Source organism: Neoarius graeffei, chromosome 19 (genome assembly GCF_027579695.1).
Source record: "Neoarius graeffei isolate fNeoGra1 chromosome 19, fNeoGra1.pri, whole genome shotgun sequence".
Classification (NCBI taxonomy): Eukaryota; Metazoa; Chordata; class Actinopteri; order Siluriformes; family Ariidae; genus Neoarius; species Neoarius graeffei.
In genome coordinates this window covers 47,585,982-47,597,044 of record NC_083587.1, presented here as the reverse complement: position 1 = coordinate 47,597,044, position 11,063 = coordinate 47,585,982, and the positions used below count along the sequence as shown (strand labels likewise).

General features: G+C 38.4%; 1 protein-coding gene across 1 annotated transcript; it reads right to left on the bottom strand.

The window, feature by feature from the left end:
* Nucleotides 1–710: 710 nt before the first annotated feature.
* On the bottom strand, nucleotides 711–8,565 carry LOC132867619 (GTPase IMAP family member 8). Its single transcript, XM_060900599.1, is given in 5 exon segments — nucleotides 711–1,465; nucleotides 3,113–3,306; nucleotides 3,308–3,809; nucleotides 7,028–7,720; nucleotides 8,493–8,565. Coding segments are annotated over 5 exon segments (2,160 nt in total). The 5' UTR covers nucleotides 8,509–8,565.
* Between the last annotated feature and the right edge of the window lie 2,498 nt (nucleotides 8,566–11,063).

The window sequence follows — 11,063 nt, the reverse complement described above, 5'->3', positions numbered from 1 at the left end:
GTGGATGTAACTCTGTATTGTAGTGCTTGATAATGGTTTGCCAAAGTAATCCCAACCCCATGTGGTTATATCAGCTATAGATGATGGTTCTTGATGCAGTGCCATCTACCAAACTTCCTCCATATTCCTTGAAACGTTTAATGATATTATGCACTGTAGAGGATGAAATATCCAAATCCCTTCATATCTTTCTTTGAGGAACATTAATTTTAAACATTTCAATAATATTCTTATGCATTTGTTGACAAACTGGAGATCTTTGTTTGTCAAAGTCTGTGCTCCTCAAAGACTAAGCCTTTCTTGGATACTGATTTTGTCCCAAATCATATTTACAAATCACCTGTTGATGTCACCTGTTTCAAATCACATCATTATTTAATTGTTTTACCTCATTACTCACCCTAAATTACCTCCATCCCAACTTTTGTTGGAATGTGTTGCAGGTCTGAAACACAGGGATCGATGTATATTAACAAATGAAATGAAGACAAAACATGAAATATTTTGGGTTCATACCGTCTGCAATGAAATACAAGTTAAAGTAAATTTAGAAATCGCTGCTTTCATGTTTTATTTGCATTTTCCATGCCGTTACAACTTTTCTGATTTAGGGTTGTGGCATTAATGCACTCGTGTCATTAAAAAACAAATTATAATAAAATTTGGTCCTTTAATACACTTAGAAGTCTGTATTCATCTTTTCATTATTCCTAAGTGAGCAGCTGCACTGAAAATTCTTTAAAACTATTATATTTCATGTCTGTAGTAAATACTTCATCATTTGAGTCAAAATCCTCAGTTTGTCTTTGTGTTGCTTGCTCATTGACCTGGATATTCAACCTGCTCCCTGTCTTCTCCTTCAAATCCGACATATCCAATGAAAAGCATGTTTTGTTCTCAGCCACCAGTTCTTCAATCTTCTTCAGGAGTTCAGTGACCTGGGTGCTACTTCTCTGGTTCTTGTTACTGAGAACATGATACCTATTCCCACATTTTTCAAGAATCCACTTCAGTGCATCACCTTCACTCTCAATGTACAGTTCAATGGTTCTGTCCCCCAACCAATCCCCACAAGTGAACAGAACCATGGTCTGGTCCCAGACTGTGTCTCCGAAAAGGTTCATGTGATCATTCACAGCTCTTCTCTCTTCTTCTTGAAAAGAACTGTCCAGACGGATGACCAGTAAGAAACTGACAGGGCCTGGAGGGGCCAGGGAGACACTCTCTAGAATTTCCTGTTTGCTAAATTGTGGCATTTCTTCTATTGGAAGACGCTTCCACCATCCTGGAGTGTCTATCACAGTGAGTAATCTTCCTTCTACCTCTCTTGTTCTCTTCATACACCAAGAAGTTCTTTTCAATCCAAAATCTCTGGTGCCGAGGATGGTGTTACTTGCTGATGTTTTACCGGCTTCACCATACCCCAGAAGAATGAGGCTAAGCTCAGTCAGATGTTGTTCAGGACCTACCACAACACAGTGATATGGACTAGTTAACAAACGTACATGATACACACTAGAGATGTAACCAAATATGAATATATTAATAAACTATTCAGATTAAACAGACAAGGTATTCTAAACAGATATAAATGTCTATTTTACAGGGAAAACAACAACAACATGGCATCTAGTTGAGACTAGAGGTATGCATCTGGGGCACAACAAAGCAAGTGGAAGGTTTTTACTTTCATGTGGGCACAAGTGCACAAACAACAATAATAATTAGTAATCTAGTTTAACTTTATTAGTATAATTCCCATTAGTACCTTAGTGCCTTCATTATTATAATTAATTTGTTTATTGCTACACGGTTCTTTTTTCTCATTATACTATCGCTGTTACATTTACACTTTTTGTTCATCAATTAGGTAATCGTATCATTTAATTTCTTCACTTTGTTTCAGATAATTTTTCCTCTATTAGTATCCAAGTATTGCTCAAGTTTCAAACTTGACTTATTTCTCATATATCTCCAATATTTAGTACTAGCAGGTTACCCGGCATTGCCTGGGTTTTGCAAAATTCTGGGTTGTCCCCAGACTTCCATGTCAAATTTGGTGAAGATCTGTCGAGAAATGATGTTAACCCAAGACAAACAAAAATCCAAACATCCACCACCCAGGGGCCCACTGGGGACCCCCTGGGGCCCAAATATGGAATTTCTGAATTCTGCCAAATTGTGGCCATCTCCTGTACCTACTTGCCAAATTTGGTGAAAATCCATCGAGAAATGGCGACGTTAGCTCAAGACAAACAAACAAACAAACAAACAAACAAACAAACAAATTTTGCTGCTTATTATATAGATTATAAGTAAAGGGTTTTTTGTATCTCAGGCTAGGAAATTTTTTATATCTTTTATATTTAGTACTATAAGTTTGACAATTAGTATTTAGGATTTTTAATATTAGTAGAGTATGTATATTTAGCTTTTACAGCAGGTGCACAGCCATATTTGTGGAAACTCTGATATTATTATTATTATTATTATTATTATTATTATTATTATTATTATTATTAAGTGGGACAAAGAAAGATTAATTTAGTGCATCCTTAGTAACTGCCTGGTCAGGATTGCACTGGCTTAAAATAGGCTTCTAATGTATTAATATTTCAGGAAATAAAATAATTAAATTAATTAGAATAATATCACAAGCAAGTACAAATAAAGATGACTGTGTGAATGGGATTTATTTGAAAAATTGGCCTCTTTGAATTTGACCTCTCCTTCACCTCATATTTGTACTGCAGTTAATCATGAAGTCATGGATTACACCTTGAAAGTTCCTCCACACTCCATTCAACTCAAAAATGCTGTACAATTTAAATAGGAAACATGTTTCAGTTACATTGTGTTCACTATAATTTCCAGGGGTGCCAATAATAGTGGCAGGAGTTTTTGTTGAAAATAATTATTTCTTGATGGATTTCTTGGATTTGTTTTTCTTTGAATAAATTTATTTGAATTAAAGGTTGCATTTTCCTCATTTTTTTCAGTGCGAAATGAAGTGACTTTATCAAAAGGTGGATTTTTATTTCTAACCCTTTTTGCTAATCTTTACAAGGGGTGCCAATAATTGTGGAGGGCACTGTATATTAAAGGAACTTACCTTTCACTGAATTCATCATCCTTCTGTGCTTCACCTTCAGCCTCATCTTGGATTTTTTCCCCATTAATCTCCATTTCCGTCTTATTTCCTTATAAGTCCTTGGGTGCATTTCATAATAAAGGCCTTGATTTTCTGCCACCATCTCCTCGATTTTCTTAAACAGCTCTGTGACTTGACCACCATCAAGCAAATTCGTTATTGAGAACATGATACCGGTTTCTACATTTTGCCACAAGCAACTTTAAGTCCTTCCCTTCACTCTCAATGTACTGCTCAACAGTCAGGCCACCAAGCAAATCCCCATGACTGAAAAGCAGGATAGTATGGTTCCAAGCCCGCTCACCAAGAAGACCAATGTGCTCCTCCAGTGATTTCATCTCTTCGTCTTTGAATGGCATATCTAAGCGTAGAGTCAAGAGTAAAGCATGCGGTCCTGGGGGACACAGCCAAGTGCTACGTACTATTTCTTGCTTGTCCAGTTCTGAAGTGTCTCTTGCTGCAAGAGTCTTCCACCAGCCTGGTGTGTCCAGCACAGTGATGACTTTTCCAGCAACCTCATCCTGAGTCTTCACACATTGTGAAGTAATCTTCAAGTCAATATTCTCTCTTCCAAAGATATTATTCCTGATTGAACTTTTCCCAGATCTCCGATAGCCTAACAACACCATTCTTATGTTTGACAGGGAGCAGTTATGGCCTGGTAGACAAAAAAAGTGAAATGTTAGGCATATCAGAGGCTCGCTGGCCATGCTGTGAAAATTGTCCATGCAGACACTCATCTACAGTGGTGCTTGAAAGTTTGTGAACCCTTTAGAATTTTCTACAACCCCGATTCCAAAAAAGTTGGGACAAAGTACAAATTGTAAATAAAAACGGAATGCAATGATGTGGAAGTTTCAAAATTCCATATTTTATTCAGAATAGAACACAGATGACATATCAAATGTTTAAACTGAGAAAATGTATCATTTAAAGAGAAAAATTAGGTGATTTTAAATTTCATGACAACAACACATCTCAAAAAAGTTGGGACAAGGCCATGTTTACCACTGTGAGACATCCCCTTTTCTCTTTACAACAGTCTGTAAACGTCTGGGGACTGAGGAGACAAGTTGCTCAAGGTTAGGGATAGGAATGTTAACCCATTCTTGTCTAATGTAGGATTCTAGTTGCTCAACTGTCTTAGGTCTTTTTTGTCGTATCTTCCGTTTTATGATGCGCCAAATGTTTTCTATGGGTGAAAGATCTGGACTGCAGGCTGGCCAATTCAGTACCCGGACCCTTCTTCTACGCAGCCATGATGCTGTAATTGATGCAGTACGTGGTTTGGCATTGTCATGTTGGAAAATGCAAGGTCTTCCCTGAAAGAGACGTCGTCTGGATGGGAGCATATGTTGCTCTAGAACCTGGATATACCTTTCAGCATTGATGGTGTCTTTCCAGATGTGTAAGCTGCCCATGCCACACACACTAATGCAGCCCCATACCATCAGAGATGCAGGCTTCTGAACTGAGCGCTGATAACAACTTGGGTCGTCCTTCTCCTCTTTAGTCCGAATGACATGGCATCCCTGATTTCCATAAAGAACTTCAAATTTTGATTCGTCTGACCACAGAACGGTTTTCCACTTTACCACGGTCCATTTTAAATGAGCCTTGGCCCAGAGAAGATGTCTGCGCTTCTGGATCATGTTTAGATACAGCTTCTTCTTTGAACTGTAGAGTTTTAGCTGGCAACGGCGGATGGCACGGTAAAATTGTGTTCACAGATAATGTTCTCTGGAAATATTTCTGAGCCCATTTTGTGATTTCCAATACAGAAGCATGCCTGTATGTGATGCAGTGCCGACTAAGGGCCCGAAGATCACGGGCACCCAGTATGGTTTTCCGGCCTTGACCCTTACGCACAGAAATTCTTCCAGATTCTCTGAATCTTTTGATGATATTATGCACTGTAGATGATGATATGTTCAAACTCTTTGCAATTTTACACTGTCGAACTCCTTTCTGATATTGCTCCACTATTTGTCGGTGCAGAATTAGGGGGATTGGTGATCCTCTTCCCATCTTTACTTCTGAGAGCCGCTGCCACTCCAAGATGCTCTTTTTATACCCAGTCATGTTAATGACCTATTGCCAATTGACCTAATGAGTTGCAATTTGGTCCTCCAGCTGTTCCTTTTTTGTACCTTTAACTTTTCCAGCCTCTTATTGCCCCTGTCCCAACTTTTTTGAGATGTGTTGCTGTCATGAAATTTCAAATGAGCCAATATTTGGCATGAAATTTCAAAATGTCTCACTTTCGACATTTAATATGTTGTCTATGTTCTATTATGAATACAGTAACAGTTTTTGAGATTTGTAAATGATTGCATTCCATTTTTATTTACAATTTGTACTTTGTCCCAACTTTTTTGGAATTGGGGTTGTATATTTATGCATAAATATGACCTAAAACATCATTAGATTTTCACACAAGTCCTAAATTTTTTTAGGTCATATTTATGCAGAAACATAGAAAATTCTAAAGCATTCACAAACTTTCAAGCACCACTGTAAGTTTCCAAATCTGTCATTGCTTAACTCCTGAATAGTTTCTATCATAAATACTATCATTAAAAAGCTTATAATCTCTGCTTTCCAAAGAAATATATCTGTTCAGTACTTTGGGAGTAACTTCAGGTTGAATTTGGTACAACGGAGTACACTTTCTACTCGCGTGACGTCGGGAAACTGCCGGTGCTTTTTGAGTCACAGGAAAGTGGTCAGACGCGCTCTTTCTCTCTCTTCTGACCGGTTTCCAACTGGATTACTCATGAATATCAATCAAATAACTTTTATAGGGATGTTCTCTTGCTCTCACCGTTTCTGATGAAGTATTCAGCAAAATTTTCCATCAGCTAGTTTTGATGTTGCGCTTCACAGAAGACTTTGAAGTGAGTTTTCATAGCTTTACCTACTTAATTTTTCAAATCAAACTGATTCCTGTAAATAAATAATTATTTTAGAATATACAGGAACTGCAGTTGTTTTGATGAAAAATATTGAGATCTTGGTGGCCAGAACAATATTTAAAAAACCAGAAGTCAGAAACACGAGTGTCAATTTCAATTCAATTAAATGAAATTGTTTATTGGATGCGGATCACACAATTTTTTCGAGGTTCGCTTTGAAAGCTGTGAATATTAATCAAAATACTCATTTATATTCTTTCATATAAACAATAGTAAGCCCTACTTTTGAGAAATGCAAAGCCCTACAGAGCACAAAGAGGGTATTAGAAATAATCTTTTATTACTTTTTTATTTTGAGAGAGAATGGTAGATGTGAATGACATTCAGTGCTTATGTATACATATTTTATAATTAACACTGATTTCTCCTTCTTTGTGATGTATAAATGAGAGTTAAGATCAGCTTTATATTGCACAAATAAAGCCATTTGGTGAAACTTTGAAGAAGAGTGTGTACCGATTTAACGTTTTACCTAACTAGTATAATTAATACTAATTAAAAACTAATTTGCGTAATTTGTTTTTACTACTTTTTCAAACTTTGTATTCAGTATACAACCATCTATGTGCCTCCCAATTTCCATGTAAATATCTTGAAAAATAAAAAAAAGTTATTAGAAAAAACATTTGATCTCATTTATTAATGAGGCCCATTTTGGACCATGTGATCCTAATACATCATATTCAGTCAATTTTCTAAAAAATTAAGCCATTTTTTCAATCTTTGATTTGTAATATCTCAAGAATGGATGAACATTTTAATTCTATAAAAAGTATATGTTGTTCTGCATTCAGTAAGAGCAGTTTCAAACAATTTGGATTGAGTTTTAATTTTCACCTGATATTACAAGTCATTTTGAAATATTAGCTCTGAGAAAATGCATAGACTTTTGAAATCTCACCTTCATGCACCTCTCTTTGTTCCTGGACCATCCTCCTCCTCTCATTTGCTTTCTCCTCCTCCATCATCCTCATCTCTTTGACTTTATACAGACACTTTTTATCCATTTCATAACAGGAGCCACCATTTCCAGCCACCATATCCTCGACCATCTCAAAAAGCTCCTTCACCTGAGTACCACTGTATCTATCAATGTTGAAAATATGATACCGGTTCCCGCATTTTCCCACAAGCCACTGCAAAAAGGTTTCTCCCTCACTTTCGATGTACTGCTCAACTGTTTGCTCCTGAAGATGATCACCGTAAGTGAACACAACTACTGTGTGCTTCCAGATGTCCTTCCCAAGAAGCTCCAGGTGCTGCTGTGCTGCTCTTTTGTTTTTCTCCGTGTATAATGCATCCAGACGTATGACTAGAACAACAGCATGGGGTCCTGGTTGACAATGAGCCATACTTAGCACCAGCTCCTGTTTTTGAAACTCAGGAGTCTCATGCACAAGAAAGTTCTTCCACCAGCCAGGACTGTCAACCAGAGTGACCAGTCTTCCAGCTGCAACTCCATGGATCTTCACGCACTGAGCAGTACTCTTTGGAGATGTGGTCTGTCTACACAAAATCATGTTCGCTAGAGAGGTTTTTCCAGCTCCTTTATTCCCAAGCAGTACAATCCTGAACTCTGAGATAAACTGTACACCTGATGGAGCAGAAGGGGAAATCAGTTTAACCTGTGTCCAGTGAGAAACTGTTCACTTCAGTATTCAGACCTCAAACATAACTATAGACTTCAGTCTGCAAAATACAGTTTGTAAAAAAAAAAAAAACTAGACAGGGACACTCTAACGAGTGCAAACCCCGCCTTTTCCCTATTAAAATACATTGGGCGAAAATTTCGAAGTTCTGCCATGACCTTGACCTTTGACCTCCAAAATTTAATGGTTTCCTTCCTGGGTGATTGGCAACACATGTACAAAATTTGGTCTAAATCAATCCATTGGTTCTTGAGATATCTTGCAGACACACAGACAGACAGACAGACAGACAGACAGACAGACAGACAGACAGATACACACACACACACAGACTGACGCAGGTGAAAACAATAACCCCTCCGACTACTGTCGGCGGGGTTAAAAAACAGGCTCAGACGCTTCTACTCAAGAAAAACCTGGTAAGCTTGGAGGAATGAAGTACATGCATTTAGCAGGTGCATAGTCTGTCTGAATACACACAAATTTCTCCACATAAATATTGACTTAAATATGGACTTAATTCGCCAACTCTGAATACGGCCATTAGTATCTCTTCAGAAAAAGATCATAGATTAACGTGAAGTATTATGACTGTAACATAAAATAGCCAAATACTGTCTTTTAAAGCTAATACGGAGTGCTTTGGAATGATCATCCACAAAAAAAAAGTGCACTAACCAAAGTCATCTGGTCAACTGTAAGAAACTTGCAACTTACCACATGCAGCCATCATTGATTCTGTTTTCCTCACTTCTCCTGAATAATCAATTGCTCAGTCATTGCTGTATCCGTCCCATATTTTTGCTTTTTATTTCATAATATATAATTTATATACAAATTAGACTCATGGAATATTTTGGAGAACAGACGCAATATACATGCATGCAAACAATTCTGTTTTTAATGTAAGACTCTGAAAAATAACGCAAAGCAAAGTAGCAAAGCCTTCACCATTATCCTCACTACTCTATGATCTATTAGGAAGTGAAGTAGAGCGTACACGGTTTCTGGACACAAACCACCTAAACCAGTGGGTTAGATGCCAAGAAATGTTTATGCACATGCTCAGTAGGGAGCACGCACACTCTTACCTAAGCAGCTGGATGGGTCTGTTGTTTTTTTCTTGTTTAATGTTTCACAAGGTCAATGCGAACAAAGTCCTTCAGCCCTCATATAAAAGAGAATGAGTGTGTTTTGTGTTCTGCTTGATAACCTTCAGCCTTTGTCCTTTGCTTGTCCTTTTGGGTTTTTTTATGTTGGCAAAACAGATTAATGTTTTCAACCTTTAATAGATAATGGGAGGGCAGTTTCTTTGATGGGATATTTTGGATAACTATGTATATACACTCACTGGCCCCAAGAACACCCATGCTCCTGCTCATTCATACAATTACCTAATTAGCCAATAATGTGGCAGCAGTGCAATGCATAAAATCATGCAGATACAGGTCAAGAGCTTTAGCTAATGTTTGCATCATAAACCAGAATGGAGAAAAAAAGTGCTCTCAGTGACTTTGACTTTGTGGCAGGGATGTCAGTGCCAGATGGACTGGTTTGCATATTTTAGAAACTCCTGTGCACAACGATCACTTGAATTTGGTGTGAGAAACAAGAACATCCAGTGAGAGGCAGTCTGTGGGTGGAACTGCCATCCTGATGAGGTTGTAGGAGAATTGCCAAACTGGTTTGAGTTGACAGGAAGGCTACAGCTCAAATAACTGATTTTTACAGCCATATTGAGTAGAAAAGCATCTCAGAGCTCACAACATGTCCTACCTGGCTCAGTGAGCCATTCGTTGGTTACCACTTATAGGCCTATTTGAGAGAATATTAAATATAATAATTATTAGCTCATCCGGCCGACAGGTGACAAGCTTATGCCATCATGTGTTGTCCGTCGCCTGTCATCCTTATTTCATGAAAATCGCTTCTTCACTGATTTTTATTCTTTTTGGCAGGAAGGTAGGTCTGTCTGAGGTGTATATAGCTTCTACACAAATTTGCATAATTGCAGTTAATAATGACGATATGGAGTAATAAAGCCCTAACGAGCAGTTTCCACACAAATCGCTTCTTCTTCCTCAATTCTTCACCGATTTTGATTCTTTCTGACATGAAGGTAGGGGTACCTAGGGTGCGTATACGTAACTTCTACCCCGATTCGCTTAATTACAATTATTAATGAAGTTATGGACTAATTAAGCCTTAATGAGCAGTTCAACAAAAATCACTTCTCGGTCAATTCCTCACCATTTTGGATTCTTTCTGGCAAATAGATAGGTATTCCTAGGGTGTATCTAGCTTCTGTATATAGCTTGCAACATTTATTGTGCAAGGTGGCCCACTTTAGATCATTCCTTCTGGACTAGACAGGGCCAGAGCAAGCTATGCCATCATTGATAATCTTGTTCGTTCATTCATTCATTCTTTCATCTGGATCTGGAGCCTATCCCAGGAATGCTTGGTGTAGGATGGAATACACTCTGGATGGGATGCCAGGCCATTGCAGGATGTCATTCACACCTGGAGGAAATTCTGAATCACCAATCCACCTGTTGGCAGGTTTTTGAGAAGTGGGAGGAAAACTGAAGGAAACTCACATGGACATGGGGAAAACATACACAGAAACTCCACACAAGCAGTAACCTGGGCTCAGGATCAAACCAGGGACCCTGGCATTGTGAGATACTTCCCACTGTACCACCTTACCACCTGAAAATATCAGTACATAAAAATAAACAGGAGGTGGCCAGAACATAAGTGGGGAAAAGTATCTCCCAGTCTACTTCCAAGGAAGCTCTAGCATGGCTCCAATGCAGTGAGAAAGCATTTAGATCCTGAATCAACCAAAATGCATGAATCAAACTTAGATTTTGGGGTGTGGGTGATATATTTCTGTAAATATGAGCTGCTCAACTGAATCCTGAGGAGCAAACTGAACCAAAAGACAGTTCCAATGCACTGCAGAAATGTGATGTGTTCAACAAACAACAAGAATGAAAAGGTGGAGGTGATACACAGAATGTTTTCCCATAGGCACAGGGAGAATATGCAACTCCATACAGAAAGGCCTCAGTCAGCCATGAGGTTTGAACCCAGAATGTTCTTGCTGTGAGAAGATAGTGTTCACCACTGTACCATCATGCAGTCTTATTATTGTATCTCATCTCATCTCATTATCTCTAGCCGCTTTATCCTTCTACAGGGTCGCAGGCAAGCTGGAGCCTATCCCAGCTGACTATGGGCGAAAGGCAGGGTACACCCTGGACAAGTCGCCAGGTCATCACA